This window comes from Mesoplodon densirostris, chromosome 3 (genome assembly GCF_025265405.1).
Source record: "Mesoplodon densirostris isolate mMesDen1 chromosome 3, mMesDen1 primary haplotype, whole genome shotgun sequence".
NCBI classification, from domain to species: Eukaryota; Metazoa; Chordata; class Mammalia; order Artiodactyla; family Ziphiidae; genus Mesoplodon; species Mesoplodon densirostris.
Window position 1 is genome coordinate 149,793,321 of NC_082663.1, and position 20,945 is coordinate 149,814,265.

The 20,945-nt window shown below is 57.8% G+C and overlaps 1 protein-coding gene across 3 annotated transcripts; it reads right to left on the reverse strand.

Annotated features, from left to right (window-relative positions):
* Positions 1-1,109: 1,109 nt before the first annotated feature.
* Positions 1,110-19,415, reverse strand: HDGFL2 (HDGF like 2). Of its 3 annotated transcripts, none has more exons than XM_060094508.1 (16): positions 19,257-19,415; positions 16,820-16,896; positions 16,587-16,725; positions 10,709-10,900; positions 7,243-7,359; positions 7,056-7,127; positions 6,283-6,436; positions 6,098-6,173; positions 5,716-6,025; positions 4,535-4,638; positions 3,578-3,651; positions 3,373-3,443; positions 2,911-3,012; positions 2,514-2,706; positions 1,725-1,857; positions 1,110-1,399 (listed from the first exon to the last, which is right to left on the reverse strand). In XM_060094508.1, the coding sequence occupies exons 1-16, from the start codon at positions 19,326-19,328 to the stop codon at positions 1,297-1,299; spliced, it is 1,989 nt and encodes a 662-aa protein (XP_059950491.1). In that variant the 5' UTR covers positions 19,329-19,415; the 3' UTR covers positions 1,110-1,296. The 3 variants fall into 3 exon arrangements, with proteins under 3 accessions (XP_059950491.1, XP_059950490.1, XP_059950489.1); XM_060094507.1 differs by having other exon boundaries at positions 1,110-1,396; positions 6,283-6,439; XM_060094506.1 differs by having other exon boundaries at positions 6,283-6,439.
* Between the last annotated feature and the right edge of the window lie 1,530 nt (positions 19,416-20,945).

Genomic DNA, 20,945 nt, shown 5'->3' on the forward strand with positions numbered 1-20,945 from the left:
AAACCAAAAACAGAAAAACGTGCTCGACACACGTTCAGGTCTCAGTCACGTGCTCCAGGCCGGAGACCAGCAGCCCCTGGACAAGGGCCCCTTCCTTCCCACCGTGCTCTCCCTGGATCCTTGGGGCGCCCTGCGAGGTGGGCTGCACATGGGGAGGTGGGACAACAGAGGGCCAGTCCCCCTGCTCCAGATGCTGAGGGAGCTGCTGCGTCAGAAGTCCAGCGGCCCGAGGCTTGTCAAGCCCCCACTTCCCATGCCTGCAGCCCCCCTATCTGGCCACCTCCTTGACGGAGGAAGCGAAGTGGCCCCGGTTCTCAGAAATCACCAGGTGCTCCAAGCCCCAGGACGGATGGGCCAGCTCTTCCCAGAGGGTCACCACGGCTGCCAGGGGCCACAAGGGGCCCTGCGCCACAGGAGCTGGCCGAGGCAACACACAGGGACCAGTCCGGGAACTTCCCTGAGCCTTTCCTTCCTCACTCCCCATCACGGACGGCCATCGGAGGGGGTGACACTGGAAACAGTCGTTCACAGAAACCGAGCTCACCGACAACCTCAAATCCAACCAAACCAAACCAAACGGGGCAAGGGCCGGGGGCGGAGGCGGTACGCCAGGCCCAGGGAGCAAAACCACACCACGCCTCTCTCTCAGCCGGGACAGAGGGGCTCGGCCACCGGCAGGACAGGGGACACACGGTAGAGGCCACCGTTTAACCAGCAACCGCCGTGTGCAGGTGCCTGGCTGGGCGTCGCACACACATCCCCCATCTGAATCCAAGCAACAGGTGAGCACAGAGAAGCCCAGAGTGTGGGGTGTCACTCGGCCCACGTCACACAGCAAGGCCTGCCCCCAACACCCACGCCCTGTGCACATCGAGGACGACAGACAGCCCTCAGCATCCTTTCTGGTACTTTTGGAAAGGCCTTGCTCACTGCCCCCGTCAGCCCTGCAGGGCCTGGAGCACCATCAGAACCAAATTCATATTCACTGCTCATGGTGACCCTACGGCTTAAAACCCTCTGTCCCTGGATGGCCCCTTGACAACTGCAAACCAGCGAGGCTAGAAAACCGAGCCAATAAAAGCAACTCTTTTTTCATTAAAAAAAACCCTTTATAGTTATTTCACGTCCGCTGGAAATCACAGACATTAGGCAGGAAAAAAAACCCAGGGGGACAAATACAAACGAACAACACAGCGTCTCCCCAACAGTTCTCTGCTCCCTGGGTGCCGGGAAGGAGGCAGGCAGGCCTCGGGGCAGCTGCGCGTGGCGGCGGGGCCTGGCCACAGGCTGCCCGGCTCAGCTGTCCTCGTCGTCCAGGGACTCCGAGTCCACCCGCAGCCTCTCTCGCTCCTGCCGCTCCTTCCCGGGCCCGTCCAGGTCGGGGCCCTCCCGCGCGCTGCTGATGGAGGACAGCACGGGCGGGCGGGGGTGAGCAGGCCCCTTGCCGTCTGTCTCCTTCCTTCCACCTACAGAGGCCAACAGCCCTCGCCCCCAACCTCCCCCTGCCGTGCCTGCAGCCCCGGCTGCTCCCGTGGCGGGTGTCAGGAGGGAGCCACCCTCCGAGAGCTCAGGCCCAGGCCAGCCGGCCCCGAGCCCAGAGTTCCCTCCGAGGGGCCTGGGGGTCAGTCAGCGTGCGGGAGACTGATGTCCCTCGGGCCCTTACCCACTGGGAGCAGCTCAGACACGGGGCTGCCTGCTCCAGAAGTCGCCCCGGCGACACTTACTCGTTGTGTGATGGATCTTCAGAGGAGCCGCCCCCCGGCCCCTCCTCTGAGTTCTGTCCTTCCTCCGGCTCCCTGTCCTCCACGCTCTCCCCCTTCTGGGACGTGGCCTCACCGTTCACGGGGGCTGAGAGATCTGCGGGGAGAGAGGCTCGTGGGACGCTGTGGGGCAACCTGCCTGCAGAGAGCGAGCAGCATGCGAGCACCCGCCTGTGCACCTGAATTCACCCGCACCCCCGAGCCACCAGACACACAGGGGCCGCCGGCTGCATGGGGCTCTTCCTCCAGCCGGCCCCTGGCCCATCCACGTGGCCTGGAGATGGGCCGGTAAATGAATGGCCGTGGGCAACACCGGGAAAAGCCTGCCGCAGCCGTGTCCAAACAGATGTAAGGAGAGACTCCCTCTGTGCTCTCCCCCGGGCAGCCTCGGCTTCGGCTAAGCCCTCTCGGTGCTGGTCTTAAGGGCTGCTCCAAGCATCTCTCACCAGGACCGCATGACCCCCAGCAGGAAGGAATGCTCTCCTGTCCCCGCAGCCACTGTCCCCGCCACAGACGCCCTTGGCGTCCACCGGTGGCCCTCCCCTCCCAGACCCCTGCGACCGCCCGTCCCAGAAACGCTCGCGCACCTGGCTGCACACACACAGCCTCCCCTGCTACCTGGCTCTAAGGGTCTGGATGGAGCCTATGAGCAGCACAGGGGCGTGTGGCCCAGACACCAGCTGCCTTGGGGACACAGCCAGCCTGCGCAGCAAGGGCCGACAGATGGCGCCACCTGGGCGGTCTGCTCCTCACCAGCGCTCGCCTCGTCCTCCGCCCTCTCCACAGGGGCCTCCTCTCCGGCCAGTATCTCCTCGGCCTTCTCAGGCCCAGTTCTGGTCGCCTTCTGGATGGCCTCGATCTTTGGTCCCAGGACCCGAGACTTGAGCCGGGCATAGACCTCCGCAGCCTTCTCCATCACCTCCTTGTTGGCCTTGTAGCGGCGGATCTGGCCCACCAAGAGGCCTGGCTCAGGGGGCGCAGCCTCCTCACCCCCCGCCCGAGACCCTCCCCCATCACCGCACCCGGAGCACCTCCCGTGCGCACGGCTTCCTCCTCGCTGACCACAGGCGGCCGTGGCCGGAAGCCCAGTGCCCCGAGCAGACCCGTAGCCCCACCACCAGCCCCTTCAACCCCTGGGCTCCCACCGCACCTTCTTCAACGTGGCCACCACGTCCGTGTTCTTCTGGAGGATCTGTGAGGTCACCTGCAGGGTCCCTAGTTCCTCTAACGCATTCAGACACCTCTTCACATCCTGCAGGGCAGCGAGGGCAGCGAGGAGGGTCAGTGCCTAGCTGCGGGGGTTCTAGGGGGCCCAAGAGGGCAGAGAAGGACACCCTGGGCTGAGCGACAGGGAGCCCTGGGGACAGTGGTGAAGCACCCAGAACTCGAGAGGTCTTGGGGCCTCGTGTGGCACCACCTGGTGGGAATGCAGAGCACTGCACCCAGGAGGCCAAGCTGGGCCCTTATCTGGTGGGCGCCCACGCGAACAAGGACCCTGCCCTGCACGTGCGGCCTGGCTTTGCCTCAGCGTCCCCAGACTTCTAAGGGAGCTCGAGCGATGAGGGGGGAGGGGAACTGAGACATGACCTCTGCACCCCGAGGAAGGTCTCACCGGATTGTCAACCTTCAGGGCGAACTTGATCTCGCTGTGCAGCTTCTGAAGCTTCTCCTCCACGGAAGGTTCTGTGGCCAAGAGAGAAGGCAGCGCCCAGGCCTGAGTGGGGTCCCTGGTGATGGGAGCCGGCTCCTCCAGGGCCGTCCCTCCTCCCGTTCGGCGACCTCAGGATGCAACCAGGGCTGGGCAGCTGGCCCCTCACCTTTCTTCTTCTCAACCTTCCGGTCTGGTGGGAACCCTTCCGACCGCTTCCGGGTCCGTTCCACCTTCACGGGCCTGTGGAGAGTCGTGCCCTTAGAAGGCCCCTGACCAATGTCCCCACTGAGGGCCGGGGGGCCGTGGGGGGACCCATGGCCGCTGCAGAAGGAAACCGTCAGGAGGCCCGGGAGGCTGGGAGGAGGAGGCTCAAGGCCCATCTGACCTGGTCTAGGGCAGCACCTGAGGGGACCTAAGACATAACCCTTTCTCTAAGAAGTAAAAAATGTGAAAGCCCAGAATTTTTTTTTTTTTTTTTTAAACAGGTGGTTAAGGGTAAGTGGCTAGTTACGTAGACCCCAGTGCATGAGTTACTCTGATATGATGGTGGGAAACGGCAGCAGGCATGTCACCGAGCCTTCGATTCTACATCCTGCTTGGTAGCCTGGCTACCACAATCCCAGGGGGCAGGTTCGTTTACTGATGGCTGGGATTCCACATAGAAAGTGGGCAGGGAGATGGGCTCTGTGCTCCCACCTCAGTGGGCCTTGAACTTTAAAAAGCCTGAGAACCACTGGTCTGGGGAGAGTCTCTCCCCCTGAGCACTGGCGACACGGGGGCCGGGTCATCCTCTGTGGGGCTCCATCCTGGGCACTGTGGGGAGAGGGGCAGCCTCCCTGGCTCCACCCACTGGATCCCAGGAACCGCCCCCAAGTGACCACCACAGATGTCCCAGGACACTGCCCGGTATCCCCTGGGAGCAGGGTCACCCCGGGGGGAGAGGCCTCCTCTGGGGAAGGACCACAGACCTGGGCAGTGACTCCTGCATAACCTGATGGGGCCCCAAGAACCAGACACTTCAACTGGATTCAGTCTCAAAGACTGAATTTGGAAACTGGGGCCCTCCCTTGAGATGTGGGGACCCCCAGGGGGCTATCGGAGGAGTGGCAGTGCGGGAACGGACCTGGCCCGGGGCTTCTCCTCGGGGCGCCCTCTCTTCTCCTTCTGGCTGGGTCTCCGCGCAGGCTCTGTGCTTTGCAGGTGCAACTTCTTCGCTGATTTCTTCACCTGTAGCGACCAGAGAAAGGGAGGGGCTGGAGCGGCAGGCGGCATGGGGCTGCCTCAGACCCCTGAGCTGTTCCCTTAGAGACACAGTGTGACATTCCCTGCTATCACCTTCGCCTGATGGGAGCTGATGGACTGGGCAGGATGGACCCCGTGTCCAGTCCATACCCGGGCAGCAGCTTCTCAGGGCCTGAAAGGATCACCCAACAGTGGGGCAGCCCCACTGCATTCCTCTTGCCGATCAACACACCTCCCATGCCAGGGAACTTGGTCCCCCTTTTGTGACAAAGTGGACAGCAGTGGGGAGAGAACAGGGCATTGTTCGGCTCCCCCACCCCTATCGAGTGGGATCCTGGGCTCGGACTAGAGGGCGATGGGCCCGGGGGGCTCGGATTCCTAGACTCAGGCTGGCCTGTGAGAGCTAGGACAGGGAGCTGATGCCCTGTGGTCACGCAAGGTGCTAAAGGTCACCACCAACATGCACCAGAGGCCGAACTGCTCCCATGCTTACCCCACAAGCCGTTCCCCCACAGCAGCCAGAGGGCACCTGTGAGCACCCACACCTCCTCTGCCCACAGCCCTCCAGGGTCCCACCTACCTCCCTTGGGGTAACAGCCCAAGTCCTCCACAAGGCCCTGCACGACCTGCCCCGTCCCCTCCCTGCCCTCCCCTCCTCCCTCTCTCCCCCTCGCTCACTCTGCTCCAGACACACGGGCCTCCTGGCTGTTCCTCCAGCACACCCGGCATGGTCCTGCCCCAGGGCCTTTGCACAGGCCGTGCGCTCGGCCAGAAATGCCTCTCCCCCAGGTATCTTCTCACTTCATTCAGATCCTTACTTAATGTCGGCTGCCCGCCTGAAGCCTCTGAGGTCTTCCCTCTTCGCGATGGAAACCCTCCCGCCCCGGCAGCTCACACCCCGCCCTGGCTTCCATCTCCTTGGCACCACACACCATCCTCAGATGGTCCGCTGCCCACCCCCCTCCCTCAAGTATCAGCTCCTTAACAGCGGGCTCTCTGTGTTTCCCTGACGGCTTGGCACCCCGCACACAGCAACTGCTACACGGACGCCGCCGGACGCACCTCTCTGTCCAGCTCGGCCTCGGGCTCCGAGTCGGAGGAGGACTGGGGGCCCCGGCCCCGGCCCTTCCGACCGCGCTTCTTGACGGGCTCGTCGTCGTCCTTGAGCTCGTCGCCGCTGCTACCGGCGCTGCCCGCCCGCGCCGCCTCCCCGCGCTCCCGCCCGCGCCGCCGCTCCTTCTCCTCCTTCTCGCGCGCACGCAGCCGCCGCAGCTCCTCCTCCTGCTCCCTGCGCCGCCGCGCCTCCAGCTCGCGCCGCCGCTCCTCGTCCCGGCGCTTCCACTCGCTGATGCGGTCCACCTCGTCGCTGTCGCTAGGGGTGCAGGCCGGTTAGGGCTCCCGTCCCGGCCTGCCCGCGCCCCCGCCCCGAGGGCCCCGCACCCACCTGTCGCTGCTCGAGGTGGTCGGTGGCCGCTCAGCCTTCGGTTTCCGCCCACGGGGCTTGGGGGGAGGCTTCTCGGCTACGGAAGAGCGGTGGCGGGGTGGCCTCTCCCGCATCTCTCGGTGGGCGTTACCCCCCCACCGCCAGGCCAGGCGCAGGCCCAGGGCAGCACCCCCCCACCGGCCTACCTGGCTTCCTGCCCCGAGGAGGCTTCTTTACGGACGCGTCCGAGTCGGAGGAGGACGAGCAGGAGGAGGAGGACGCCGACCTTGCCACGGCAGCAGGCTCAGCCTTGGCCCCGTCCGATTCTGCTTTGGAGTCCGAGTCGGAGGCTGACGGCGCCTTCTGGGGGAGGCCCGGGGAGGTGAGAGCAGCCAGGGCGAGGGCGGCCCCAGGCGTGCCTGCAGCGCCCCACCCCACCCAAACCCACAACCCTTCGTTCTGGCCCAGAACCCCGGACACACACACACACCACACTCACACGCTTATGCACACATACTTGTGTACAGAATACACACAACACACTTGTACATGCTCATACATGCCTGCTTGCGCACAACACACACACACACGCACATACATCACACTTGCACACGGGCGCGCACACGCGTGCATTCTCTCTCTCTCTCTCATGGGGCCCCTCAGAGTGCTTTGCCCCCTTCCGATGCGAGCATGCCGTTTTCCAAACCGGCCTCTAAGGCCCTCTCGGGGGCAGCAGCGGCTGGGTGGCCTCCTGCTCCGGGGAGGTGCTCCGCGCACACGGCGCTCGGAAACCATGGGCCAAAGCCATGAGTGAAGGTGGAGGCGGATGTCAGCGGGCCCCGGGGTCTCCCTGGGGCCTACGGCCTCCCCTCCTCCAAAACGGACTGACCCCGACCGCAGACCGTGGCTGGTAACCGTGGGGAGATGCTTGAGGAGCTTCCACCGGCCAGTGTGTGGGAACAAAATAAAACACCTGTACCTTTTTCTTCCGTCCTGGAAGGGGGCCCCGCCGTGGGGCCCGGACCACGGCTTTCTTCTCGGGGGTGAAGTCCTGGGCGGAGAGAAGGGAGCTGGACGTGCTGCCTACCAGCCGGCCACCCCTCAGCCCCACCCCCGTATGCATCCCTCCCCCTGGGCGCCTGCCCGGGGTCCGGCCAGCTGCTCACCTGGTCACTGGTCTTCTCTGACTCGGAGGAGCTTTCCGAGTTCTCCTCCTCGGATGGAGACATGCTGACTTGATCCAGGTCACTGGAGGCCTTTCGAGCTCGTTTGGAGACTGACATCTGGAAGGGGAGCAGCCCGGACACATCAGCAACTGAGAAAGCCCGTGTGCTCGTGAAACTTTGTGGGGAGGAGGGCAGGGACCCCTTTGAGAATCTGATAAAAACCAGGGATACTGATCCTAGAAGACATGATGCTCAGTGAAAGAAGCCAGACACAGAAAGACAAATACTTTGTGATCTCACTCACAGGAGGTCCCTAGAGAGTCAGATCCACAGAGACAGGAAGTAGATGGTGGGGGCCAGGGGGAGGGGGAGGGGGAGTCAGGGTTTCATAGGGACAGAGTTTCAGTTTGGGAAGATGAGAAAGTTCTGGAGATGATGGTGGGGATGGTTGCCCAACGGTGTGAATATAAAATGCTACTGAACTGTGCGCTTAAAAATGGTTAAGATGGCGAATTTCACGTTGTGTGTATTTTACTACAATTTAAAAAAATAATACAAACCAGGGATCCTTCCCCCAGAAAAACACATACACATATGTTTTGCAACTAGACAGAGGTGGTGGTTGCACCACACTGTGAATGTATTAAATGCCACTGAGCTGTACGTTTTAGAATGATTAATTTTTTTATGTGAATTTCACCTCAGTAAGAAAGATTTTTTAAACACACACACACATACAATTCCGAATTAAGTTTCAGGGGTTCACAGACTCCCAGATGCCCACTCAAAGAAGCCACTTTAAGAAATTGTATAAAGGAAGAACTGAGGAGGCAAAGAGGACTGAGCTTTGGACACAGATCTCGGCCCACTGACGCCTGGTCCTCCCCGTCAGGGCTTGGGTTTAGGTACGATGCACCTCTGCCTCTGTCCCGTTACAGCCCAGACTCGCTGCTTCTCATCACAAGCACTTAGAGCATCTCGCCTCCTCCGGGGCCTGACCAAGGCCGAGGTACGATGGGCTGCACTGTGTTCCCCCAAAATGCATACAATGAAGCCCTGACCCCCAGGACCCCAGAATGTGACTATTTGGAGATGGGTCTTTGAAGAGATAATTAAAGTAAAATGAGGTATTAGGGTGGCCCTGACCCAATATGACTGGGGTCCTTATAAGAAGAGGAGATTAAGACACAGACATGCACAGAGGGAGACCACGTGAAGAGATGGTGGACACAGAAAAACAGCGACAAAAGAACGTTAACTAGAGAGAGAGGGCACAAACCTGACTCAGGAGAAAGCCATAGCCACATCCCCCAAAAATGGGGAAAGGAACACCAATAGGTGTGTTCCCAGCTAGGGTGCTGGGTTACGAAGGAAGAGGTCGTCTAAATGTCTCCCTAGTGTGGGGGAAAGGTGTTGTAATAATGACATTCATTTAATGCAAAGTTGGCCAAAAACCCCCCAAAAATAAAACCTGAATACATACTAACCTACAAGTAGTGGTTAATATCTAAGGGGTAGGATGGGGGGGGCATTTGTTTTCAACATATTTCTAACTCCTCCAATAACTGTAAACAGAAACAACAGGGACTTTTAAAAAAGGATGCCAGGGACTTCCCTCGTGGTCCAGTGGCTAAGAATCCGCCTTCTAGCAACCTAAGTGTCCATTGACAGATGAATGGATAAAGAAGATGGGGCATATATATACAATGGAATATCAGCCATGAAAAGAAACAAAACTGAGTTATTTGTAGTGAGGTGGATGGATCTAGAATCAGTGATACAAAGTGAAGTAAGTCAGAAAGAGAAAAACAAATACCGTATGCTAACATATATATGGAATCTAAAAAAAAAAAAAAGGTTCTGAAGAACCTAGGGGCAGGACAGGAATAAAGACACAGACGTAGAGAATGGACTTGAGGACACGGGGACTGGGAAGGGTAAGCTGGGATGAAGTGAGAGAGTGGCATGGACTTATATACACTACCAACTGTAAAACAGATGGCTAGTGGGAAGCAGCCGCATAGCACAGGGAGATCAGCTCGGTGCTTTGTGACCACCTAGAGGGGTGGGATAGGGAGGGTGGGAGGGAGACGCAAGAGGGAGGGAATATGGGGATATACGTATGCATATAGCTGATTCACTTTGTTATACAGCAGAAACTAACACAACATTGTAAAGCACTTATACTCCAATAAAGATGTTAAAGGAAAAAAAAAAAAAAAAAAAAAGGAATCCTCCTTCCAATGCAGGGGATGGGGGTTCAACCCCTGGTCAGGGAAGTAAGATGCCACGTGCTGCGGGGCAACTAAGCCTACACACTCTAGAGCCGGCACACGTCACAACTAGAGAGCCCACGTGTTGCAACTACTGAACCCACGCGCCACAACTACAGAGAAGTCTGCACGCCACAATGAAGAGCCCACGTGCCATAACTAAGACCCGACACAGCCAAATAAATAAAATATTAAAAAATAATCATAACGTTTAAGGACAAGGAAATACTCATCTATTAGGTAGAAAAACAGCAAGACACAATACGTGCGTGATTGCCAATTCCATACTTTACATACCCACCCCGCCCGTGAGGCACACACAAGATCACGGAGAAACACATCAGGATGTTTCTAGTCCTTGGCGCAGAAACCCCCTCAGATAGTTCGGGCATTTTTCACCAGCTTCTTTATGCTTTTCACATCTTCTAACTTATCTACGATGAGCATGGCTTATTGTTATAAATGGAACCAAAAGCAAATGTTATTTTTAAAAATCATAAAAACAATGCCTTACTCTATCAAAAGAATTTGCTGCTAGGTCCCGGTCCTTTCATTCTGCACCCAAATATTCGGAAGCAGTCAAAAGGCAGAGGAGAGGGGAAAAAAGGCAGGAAAGAGAATCTCTCCAAGAGAACTTAAAACTCACATCCACACAAAAACTTGTACATGAATGTTCACAGCAGCGTTATTTGTGATGGCCCCAAAGTGGAAACAACCCGAATGTCCATAAACGGATGACAGATAAACAAAGTGTGGTCGGGCCATACCCAGGAATATCGCTCAGCCACGAAAAGGAGAGAAGCCCTGACACTCGCTACCACGTGGATGGGCCCTGAGGACACGATGCTCAGTGACAGAAGCCAGACACAGAAGGACACACGGTGTGTGATTCCACTGATGGGAAACATCCAGAACAGGCAAGTTCCACAGAGGCGGATTCCTGGTTACTAGGGAATGCGGGTGGGGATGTGGGGGGACTGCCAGTGGGGACAGGGTTTCTTTTTGGGGGTGATGGAAAGTTCTAGAACTGACAGAGGGGATGCTGGCACAACTTTGTGAATGTACTAAAAACCGAAAGAAGGAAAGGCCGGGGAGGGAGAAGAGCAGGCGGCCAGACGGAACCTGTGGAGGGAGCAGGGAGGGCCCCAGCCCCCCACAGGCCGGCTGTGCCCGCCCCACCCCCGCGCCCCTACCTTCAAGGCCACCGCCTTCCGCTTGAGGCCGCTGTTGTCACTGCTCTTGTCCGAGTCCGAGTCACTCTCCATCCTGTCGCTGGCGGCTGCAGCGGTCACGGCGGTGACGGCCATGACCCCCCGGTCCTCCTCGTCCTCACTGCCACCTGCCGGGTCGGCTTCAGGGGCCTCGCTGTCAGAGGAGCTCACCGGCTGGGGGTGGGGACAGAGACAGCAGGTCACCACGAGGTGTGGCCCACAGCACAGCAGCCACTGGCCGGGTCTCAAGTGTCAGGGTCTCAAGTGTCAGAGTCTGGCCTGCTCGCTCTCCAAATGCGGGAACTGAGGCTCAGAGAGCTCCAAGGGGGACTTCCCTGGCAGTCCAGTGGTTAAGACACTGTGTTCCCAATGCAGGGGGCATGGGTTCAATCCCTGGTAGGGGAACTAAGATCCAACACACCGTGCGGCGTGGCCAGACAATATTAAAAAAAACAAATAAACAGAAAGCTCTGGGGACTGATGCGGCAGGGCGAGATGGGCACGTGTGCGCTAGCCACTAGGATTCAAGCACTGCAGGATCTGAGGGCAAACCCTGGGCCAGCGACTTAAGCCCCTGTGTGCCTCATCCCACATCTGAGCAATGGGGCCGACACCACTTTGGCCTCACAGGGCTGTGGCGAGGGTGAGACAGAAGTGCCGTTTACTGAGGACGGTGCCCAGACTGGCAGGAGGTCCATCATGGAGGTTTGCTTTTTGTAAAAATGATTATTATTGCAATTACTAACGAGGAGGAAAATGACCTAGGACAGGACCTCTGGGCGCGAACTTCCAGGCACTTCTATTTCTGTTTTAGCCAAAATGCCTGCTCAGGCGGTAACAGCCGCAAAAATAGCAGACACATAGATGGCACTTCTTCTGTGCTAGCCACGTGCCGGGCTCGTCTGCACACTCAGTTGCCGTCTGTGAGCAGCAGCCAGGTGCCAGGCACTGTGCTAGGGAGGTGGGAGCGCCCAGGCGTGAACATGGCACGGGCCCTGCCCCTGGGGAGCTTACAATCTAGTGGGAGACTGACCACAGCCATGTGAACAGACCAGAGTCAGGGGGTGTGGAGGAAAAGGAACCCCCCTACACTGTGGGGGGAGGGGGGGATGTAAAGTGGTTGCAGCCACCACGGAAAACAATATGGCGGTTCCTCAAAAAACTAAGAATAGAGCTACCACATGATCCAGCAATCCCACTCCTGGGCATATATCCAGAGAAAACTGTAATTCGAAAAGATCCACACACCTCTATGTTTACAGTAGCACTATTTACCATAACCAAGACACGGAAACAACCTAAATGTCCATCAACAGGTGAATGGATAAAGAAGATGTGGTATGTATACACACTGGAATATTACTCAGCTGTAAAACAGAACGAAATAATGCCATTTGCAGCAACATGGATGGACCTAGAGATTACCATACTAAGCAAAGTTAAGTCAGAAAGAGAAAGACAAATACCATAGAATATCACTTATATGTGGGATCTAAAATATGACACAAGGAACTCCCTGATGGTCCAGTGGTTACAACTCCACGCTTCCACTGCAGGGGGCATGGGTTCAATCCCTGGTTGGGGAACTAAGATCTGGCATGCCATGTGGCACAGCCAAAAAATTAAAAAAAAAAAAAAAGGGTAAAAAGTGCCACACAAAGTAGGTCAAGCCCCAAACCTGAAACACTGGGAGAGAACCATCAGGCTTTCAGGCGGATTTCCCTCACACCTCTCCTCCGGGGCGTCACTTTTCTCTGGAGCACCCCTGGTGAGTGAAGAAGGGAAAGGACGTCCCCGGTTCTTCATGGGGGAAACAGCAGCTTGGAGTGTGAGTGACTAAATGGAGGGTCCAGGACCCTCCTGATCGTCTGCAGGAGGAACGGAGTCAGCCTCGTGGCAGTGAGAGCTAGCAGACACGAGGGATCCCCTCTCTCTGTGTAACATGTGGGGAGCTGTCATTCTCACTCTGCAGACGAGGCAAAAGGCGGCGTGATGGAGCCAGATCACACGGCGACTAAGCGACAGAGCTGGGGTGCAAGCCAGCTCTGCTGGGCCCTGAAGCCTGGCCCACTGGACACAGCTACTGCCTGTTACAAACCCCGGCTTGCTTCTGCTAAGCGCTCAACCAACTGCGGCTGGGTGTGCGCCTCGACAGCCGGGGAGGCGACTGGGACGAGTGGGCATGTCCCGTAAGTGGGGAAACAAGGTCGCCGGGAAGGTAAGTGACTTGCCCTGCACTGTGCTTTGGGGATAAAGTCAGGAACTCTGCATCTCCTGGGCTCGGCCCACGAGACCTAACTACCTGCCAGCAAAAGTTTTGGGAAATCCGATCCCCATGGAGACGTCTGGAGGACGGGAACACTGGTGGCTTGGAGAGGAACCAGGAGATAAAGGCCAAGAGCCAGCTGACCTGCAACCATCCCGAGACCCACTGGTTGAGTGAGATGAGTGATGAGTGTTGGTCTCTTTCACTGTCTCTGTTTTTTTTTTTTTTTGGCCTCACGGCGCGGCATGCGGGATCTTAGTTCCCCGACAAGGGATCGAACCCGTGCCCCTGCATTGGGAGCGCAGAGTCTTAACCCCTGGACCACCAGGGAAGCCCCCTCTCACTGTCTTAATGGGTTGGGAGGGTGACAGAGGTGCAGAGGTGGAAAGGGAAGGTCAGGCCCAGCCTGGCCTCCTCGGTCCCCAACACCTCGCACCCCTGTGCCGGGTGCCTGATGTACACTGGCTCACCGTGTTCCCCCGACAGCCCTGTGAGAGCTCGTCGTACCCTGAGCCTCTGTTTTAGATGAGGAAACTGAGGCTCCGAGAGGTGACATCAATCAATCCCCAAAGAACACGGTGAACAGGAAGAAGAGTCAGGCCTTGAACCCAGGTCCACGCGTCCACACAGCAGGGCTCTTACCCCAGGATCCATGTGTAGAGGTCCTTCTCCGGGCCCACCTGCCCCTCCAGGACCCCACCCGGCTTGTACCGACCAGAAAAGAACTTCAGCTTGGGAGACGGGAGGTCTGGGTTTTAGTTCCAGCTCAGCTCGAACCAGCTACTGGGACAGGTCCCTTTACCTCCTCTATCAGGTCACGAGGATGTATCAACTGGGATCCTTCTAGGTCAATCCTTCTCAACAAGGGGTGAGGGCCTCCCTGGTGGCGCAGTGGTTAAGAGTCCGCCTGCCGATGCAGGGGATACGGGTTCGTGCCCCGGTCTGGGAGGATCCCATATGCCGCGGAGCGGCTGGGCCCGTGAGCCATGGCCGCTGGGCCTGCGCATCCGGAGCCTGTGCTCCGCAACGGGAGAGGCCACAACAGTGAGAGGCCCGCATACCGCAAAAAGAAAAAAAAAAAAAAAAAAAAAAAGATGTTAAAAAAAAAACAAACAAGGGGTGATTCTCTCCCTCAGGGGGCATTTGGCAATGTCTAGAGACGTTCAAATTGTCAAGATGCGGGGGGGTCTTGGCATTGAGTGGGCGGGGCCAGGGATGCTGCTCAACAGCCCACAGTGCCTAGGACGCCCCACAGAGAGGGAGAGAAGTTGAAAAACCCTGGTCTAGGTCTCTGAGGCCTCACATTCTAGCTGGGTCCTTCCCGGCAATCAAGCGAACACTCCGGGCCTCAGCGTGCTCAGCTGTAAAATGGAAAAGATGCCACCCGCCCAGCCCATCTTGGTATTACTGGATATAGTTGGAACCGCACTGAGATACCGTTTTCCACCTCCTGGCTTGGCAGGAGGGTGCAGGAACAGGCCCTGCCGTACGCTTCTGGTGGGAGCACACCGAGCTAAGGCTGTCAAAAAGAATGAAGCTGTTCTCTGCACAGACGAGGGAGACCAATTGGGGGAATAAAGCCAAGTGGAGCATTTCATGCTTCAAAAAAGCAAGCTATGTAGGGTTTTACGTGAACAAAGAATCTTGGAAGAACACACAAGGAACTGGTAGCTGGGGCTACCTTGAGAGGAAACTGAAACAGAACGGCCGCGAGGCAGGGCTGATCCCTTACCGCACGTCCTTTTGTACTTTTCAGTCTTGTACCAGGAGTCTGTACTCCCACTCGAAACATAAAACTATAAACTAAAACCTTATAGGATGAAAAGACAGACTGCCCGAGCACCCTCCAAGCGGTGCTTCCAAAAGCCTGCTGTGGAGTGGCTCCATCAGAAGCATCTAGATAACTCGGGGGATGAACCGCCTCAAGGTGCCCAGGCCTCAGCCCTAAACTACCACACCTAAGCCTCTCGGGGTGGGGCCCAGGGATCTGCATTTTTAACCCAATGTTCTGTTTGGAGGCACAGATGGGTCAGAGAACCAAACAGCAGTAGTATGCTCTCACACCTATACCTACTTCTCAACCTGGGGAGTCTGTATGGGGCGGGTTTAATGTCAAGGTGACACCATTTTTGAGTTTCATTTCCTTGAGGGCAGGCATCTACGCGGTACTTCACAGGCTGAGGGTGCGTAATAAACATTAAAAGGTGTGATGATTCACCAGGAGGCAATAAGCTTAGGACGAGACTAACCAGCACTTGAGCTGGGGCCAGAATACGGTCTCGTGAAACTCAGCTACCTTCAGCAACTTCCGATCCGTTTACTCAAGTGGGGAATGTGCAAAGCCCGGAGAGATGGCGGGGACCAAAGCAGGGGGAACGTCCATCTCCCAGACCCATCACGGGAGGTAAAAGACACCACACACATGAAACATGGGCCTGGACCCTTGAGAAGAGGCTGCCAAACCCTCAGCACTGGAGAAAGCTCTCGAACAGACCCCAGGTTCTAGATCGTGAGCTCCCAGAAGGCAAGAGGCGTGTCTGCATCACCTAGGATTCCTGGTCCCTAGTGCAGCACGTGGCATGCGTGCGGCCGGGGTCTATACAGGAGTGTTTGCCGGGTCGGTGGGTAGACGGAGGCACAGGAGAGGCACACCCAGACCATCTCGAGACCCCGAGTTCTCAAGCAGGACCAGATGCTACAAAACCACTCGGTCCTTCTCTCACACAAACCAGACCCTCTCTGACTCCCGCTTCCCCGCCCACAGACCACGCGGGAAGTCCGTTTCTTCCCTAACAGCAGAGCTCCGAGCCCTGCAGTCAATTCGCCGGGTCTCCCGGCCCACCTGGAGCCCACCCCGGCTGAGGCCAGGCTACTCCACCTCCCCGTGACTCCCCTTGTCTGCATCTCGCCCCAAAACACCCAGAGCAAGGCACCCCTCTGCCATCCTTCCTCAGCTTTCCACGGCTTTTTTACGAATTTCACTTCAATTTCTCTAAATTCCTTTTTCCCCGAATGTTTCCAGACACTGATTTGCCACTGAGAATGTCATCTCTGTGACTCTTAGCACTTCTTTCCCACCTGAGCAAGAGCTCTCACGTCTACTAACTACAGCCTTTTTCCGAGTCTGAAATCTGGCAGTAATGGGGGAAGGAAAGGGTGTTACTGAAAGGAAAAAAATTTTTCTCCTTAGAAAACAAAAGGTTTCTTAGGAGCTCTAACGATGCTGTTTCACATTCAGGCTAATCCTAGAGCAGTGGGTCTCACCAGGGGGGATCCTGCACCCCTCCACCCGACACTCAGCAATGTCTGCAGACGTGTTTGGTTGTCACAACCGGGTAAAGAAGGAGCTCCTGGCATCGAGTGGGTGGGGCCAGGGATGCTGCTCCAACCCCGACAGTGCCCAGGACCGCCCTCACGGAGAATGATGAGGCCCCAAACATCAGCGGCACCCAGTGGGAGGAGCCCTGTCCCAGAGGCCTCTCCTTTCTCTGTGGGACAAGCTAAGACCACCTCTGGTCCCCAGCACGCTCGAGTGCCCACTTGACCTGGGCTCCGCAGACCCCCGCCAGCCTCCCACCCCCGGCACGGACTCACCAGAGGAGCACTGTAGCTGGCATGGGGGTTGTTCTGGATCTCCCACAGGCCCTCATTGAAGCCTTTCCTCTTGTTGGGTTTCCCGTACTTATCTTTACACTTATCGTAGGGAAACAGGTCCTTGGGTCCCAGGAAGGCTCTGGAGAAAAGAACCACGGGCCGAGCCCAGGTGAGCCAGGCCACCCCGGGAGGCAACAGCTGGGAAAAATCCACCCCCAGCGGGGGACACTTACGTTTCGTGGGTACCAAAGAAGAAGATGGGGTACTTGTTGGGCGGGGGCTTCACGGCACCGTCAGCGATGTCATCGATCTGCAGTGAGAGGCCAGTCAGGGGGTGGCTGGGGGGTGGGGGACAGCTTCACCCACTGACCCAGGAAGTGACCAGGCAAACAGCCAAGTTACTTGGGGGAAAGCACGCTGGGAGGAGGGGAGCCTTCAACAGAGGAAGACGCATCACCTTCCAATTAGGCATCTGCCTTCTTCTGTGCAATGTGCCCCCCCCAATTGCATACCTGTCCGCTCCCCCCAGGGTGCTCTCTCTTCCCCCAAGGTAGGTGTTTCACCTAGGCAAAGCCAAATATGGTCCTCTGAGCAGCCAGGGGCTGGGGCCAAGCCCAGCTTCTGTACTCCCAGGACCCTCCCACGGGACCCCCTCCCGCAAAGAGGCAACCGGTGTTCAGTCTCCCAGAGGCTGCAGCTGGCAGCTCCAAGGATGCGGAGGGTGGGGGGTGGGCTGCAGGAGACAGGCCCCGAGCATCCAGGAAGTCCCACCCTCTCCCTATAGGCCCATGGGCTCCAGCAGCTGTCAGTCATCTCCCCACAGGAGGCTAGCAGCCCCTTCCCTTCCAATCAGGTGCTTGGAAGCATTCTGGGCTTAAGAGAGCCAGCTGGAGGGGGGCGCGGAGGAGAGGGAGAAGCTGGTACTCTGGGAGGAAGGGAAGTGCCCATAAAGTTTTATCACTCTGGTGCTTCCAAGAAAGTAAGCCCGAGCAAATCAGGTTAGAGCGGGTTCTCTGGTCCCCATTAATTCCTTCCCGTCCTCTTCAAAGCCTGGGAGCTCCTGGAACCTTCCCTGCCCCCCTCACCCAGCTTCCTTCCTCAGTTCTCTCGGCTACTTTTCAAAGTCCTTGGGCCCTGGGCTCTGGGCCCCAAACACCCATCCCAAGCATCCCGCTCCTGCACAGACGCATCCCCAAACTCCATCACCCTGAAGACCAGCCTGCCATGCCTTCCAGGCCCGCTTCTGCTCTGACCTCACCCAGGACCCGCCTCTGAGCCTGAGGCACACCACTCTCAGGGCTGCCTGATTAGCAGTCCCTGAGCCCACTCCTGGCATCCTGTGGCAGCCTCTCTGCAACCAAACGCCCAGCTCTGTGTGATGCCCTCCTGCTTACTTCCACCCAGAGGGAGGGAGGGTCTAGCAGGGAACGAGGCTGAAATCTCCAGGCACCCCACAATACTGCCCAGGCAACAACTCCTGAGCTCCTTCTGTTCCAGCCGAGCCTTCAGCTTCTTGCTTCTACTGCCTCCCCCTCCAAATTCCTTCAGTCCTAACATGCATATTCCATCAACCTCAGTCCTGGGGTGACTTAGACCTAGGGATGGCAACAACCTCCTGGCCCCTCCTCCACACTGGCCTGCCCCACACACAGTGCCTGAAACTCCACTCTGCAGTTCTGAGACTCGTGCTCAAGACTCCCTTCAGAACTGGACCCCTCGAATCATCTGGGTCCTCTGGATCCCAGCTTCTTCCAGAGGGGATCCCTAAAGTCCCTGGGCCCAGCCCCCTCCCTCAGGGGCTCTCTCTTTCCAGCTTGAGTCCCCGTGGCTGGCCTCTGATTCAAGCATCCCTCCACCCACCCCAAGTCCTCCCTCCACCCTGTGCCCCCACCAGCTTCCTCCACCAGGGTCTGGCGGGGGAGTCCTCGCAGGGCACCAGTCCCCAGGGGCCCCCAAACAAGTCTTATTCCAATCTCCGGTCTCTGAAGCCCCACATTTTCAGATCCAGTCCTCTCAGCTCCAGCGACCTTGTGAACACAGCACCCAGCCCTATTTCCAGCCCTGGTCCTGTTGAGCACCTCTCAACCTTGACCCTCAACCCCTCTCCCTTACTGGAACCCTTATCCCTAGGCCCCCTTCATACGTGGCTCAGGACCCCCAGCCCCTCAGAACTTGGCTTCTTGTTGCCCCCCATTAAGAGGTCCTTCAGTCCGGAGCACCTCCTTCCCATTAGTCTGAACCCTCTTCTCAAATCCCAGATTCCTCCCCTCCCCTCACACCCACCAAACTCCTTCAGATTTGAACCCTGGCTCCTCAGGCCCCAGGTCCCTCAACCCCATATCCCTCGGCTCTGGGACCCCCAGAGCGGGTCCCCCAGGCTCGGGGCCCCCCGCACCTCCGGCGCGCGGGTCGCTCAGGCCCGGGACCCCCAGACCTCCTGGCCCAGGTTCCCGCACAATCCCCGCGCGAGGGTTCCTCAGGCCGGGACCGCCAGACCCCCAGGCACGCGAGTCCCCCAGGCCCGGGTCCCCCCAGACCCCCGGCGCGCGGGTTCCTCAGGCCCGGAGTCCCCCAGACCCCGAGAGCGCGGCTCCCTCAGGCCCGGGGCCCCTACTGCCCCACCCCACCCCCAACCCCCCGTCGCCTGGCCCATCTCCCTCGCGGCCTCACCCGGGCCGGCCAGTGCGGGTAGCCCTTCATCTTGGCGAACACCAAGTCCCCGGGCTTGAAGGCGTGCGGCATGCTAGCGGCGGGAGGCCCAGGCCGCGGGAAGCGGCAGCGGCACGGGCAGCGGCAGCGGCGGCGGCAGCGGCGGCAAGGGGAGGCGAAGCCGGGGGCGGGAGCAGGGCGCCGAGGGGGCGGGGGCGACGGCCTAGGTAGCGGGTCGGAGCGTGTTTATTGGCCTGCCCGTCGCCGGAAGTCCCGCCTTCCGACCGTCACGGGCGGGCGGCGCCGTCGCTCAGGACCACGTGCGGGGATAGAGGAGCAGGGGGACCAATGAGAAGAGGGGTTGGAGCAGAGCATGTTAACGGGATTGGATAACGGGCAGAGCCAAGGGGGCGTGACCCAGAAGCCTAATGGGATGGGACGGAGGTTAAGGGAGGTGAAAGAGGAAAGGTAGGAGGAGGGAAACAGGCGCTCTGTGAGAGAAGAGGCAGGCAGCCAGGCTCCTTCGGGGCCGGCCTTAGGGTAGAGGGGCGGGCCATAGAACGCCACAGGAGGAGGGGCCTTAAGTAGGAAACATGCTATTGGATTGCCACAGGAAAGAAGGCCCAATCACTGTAGGGGGCGCGTCATTGATAGCCTCCCGCTCCTGTGAGGAGGGGCATAATATAGAGCTGAAGGGCATTGGGTACCACGAGAGGAGCGGCTCAAGGTAGAGAACTGGCATTAGCTATCACAGGAGGAAAGGCTTAAGCGGCTGTCCGCCATTGGATATCGCAAGAGACGAGGTTCAACTCAAAATAGGGACGCGCCGTTGCCTGCTCGAGGGGGCGGGGCTTAGGGGTAGGGACGGGTCATGTGGGGGTGTGAGGATAAACAGCCAAAAAATTCACAAAACACTTATTTCTTCACTCACGACAAGTTTATTGAGCACCATATGCCAGAGCCACAAAATACCCAATATACATACTAATTCAGTCGAGAAAAATGTATTGAGCACTGCCTGGCCAAGTTATGTAATCTCTGCCTCAGTCTCCCAACCTGTAAAACGGGACTCATAATGGTACAGATCTTATAAGAGAGTAAGGATTAAATGACATCACCGCCCCTAAGGCGCTAGAAACTGTGCCTGGCAGCAGGAAATACTGGAAGCACTTAGGTGCTGTTACTCCGGCTCCTGAAATATCCAACGTCTAGCAGGGCAAAGAAATGTTAATTTCTTCGTAATTAAGACCCAGGGAAGGAACTCTGAGTAAAATAGGATGCTTAAGAAAAAGCTGAATTGGGCTTCCGTGGTGGCGCAGTGGTTAAGAATCCGCCTGCCAATGCAGGGGACACAAGTTCGAGCTGTGGTCCGCGAAGATCCCACATGCAGCGGAGCAACTAAGCCTGGGCTCCACAACTACTGAGCCTGCGCTCTAGAGCCCATGAGCCACAACTGCTTAACCCACGGGCCGCAACTACTAAAGCCTGCACGCCTGGAGCCCGTGCTCTACATCAAGAAAAGCCACCGCAATGAGAAGCCCGCACACCGCAAGGATAAGTAGCCCCTGCTCGCCGCAACTAGAGGAATCTCATGCGCAGCAACGAAGACCCAACACTGCCAAAAATAATAAATAAATAAAATAAATAAATTTATTTAAAAAAAAAAGAAAGAGCTGAATAAAACAACAAGGTCCTACTTTATAGCACGGG

Excerpts from the sequence above, each read along its gene's own strand:
- HDGFL2 (XM_060094506.1), bottom strand. The coding sequence starts at position 19,328 with ATGCCGCACGCCTTCAAGCCCGGGGACTTGGTGTTCGCCAAGATGAAG. Across the intron at positions 6,174-6,282 it reads TCCTCGGGGCAGGAAGCCAG|CCGAGAAGCCTCCCCCCAAG; the intron begins GTAGGCCGGTGG and ends GCTCTTCCGTAG. Across the intron at positions 3,013-3,372 it reads CCCTGAAGGTTGACAATCCG|GATGTGAAGAGGTGTCTGAA; the intron begins GTGAGACCTTCC and ends GCTGCCCTGCAG.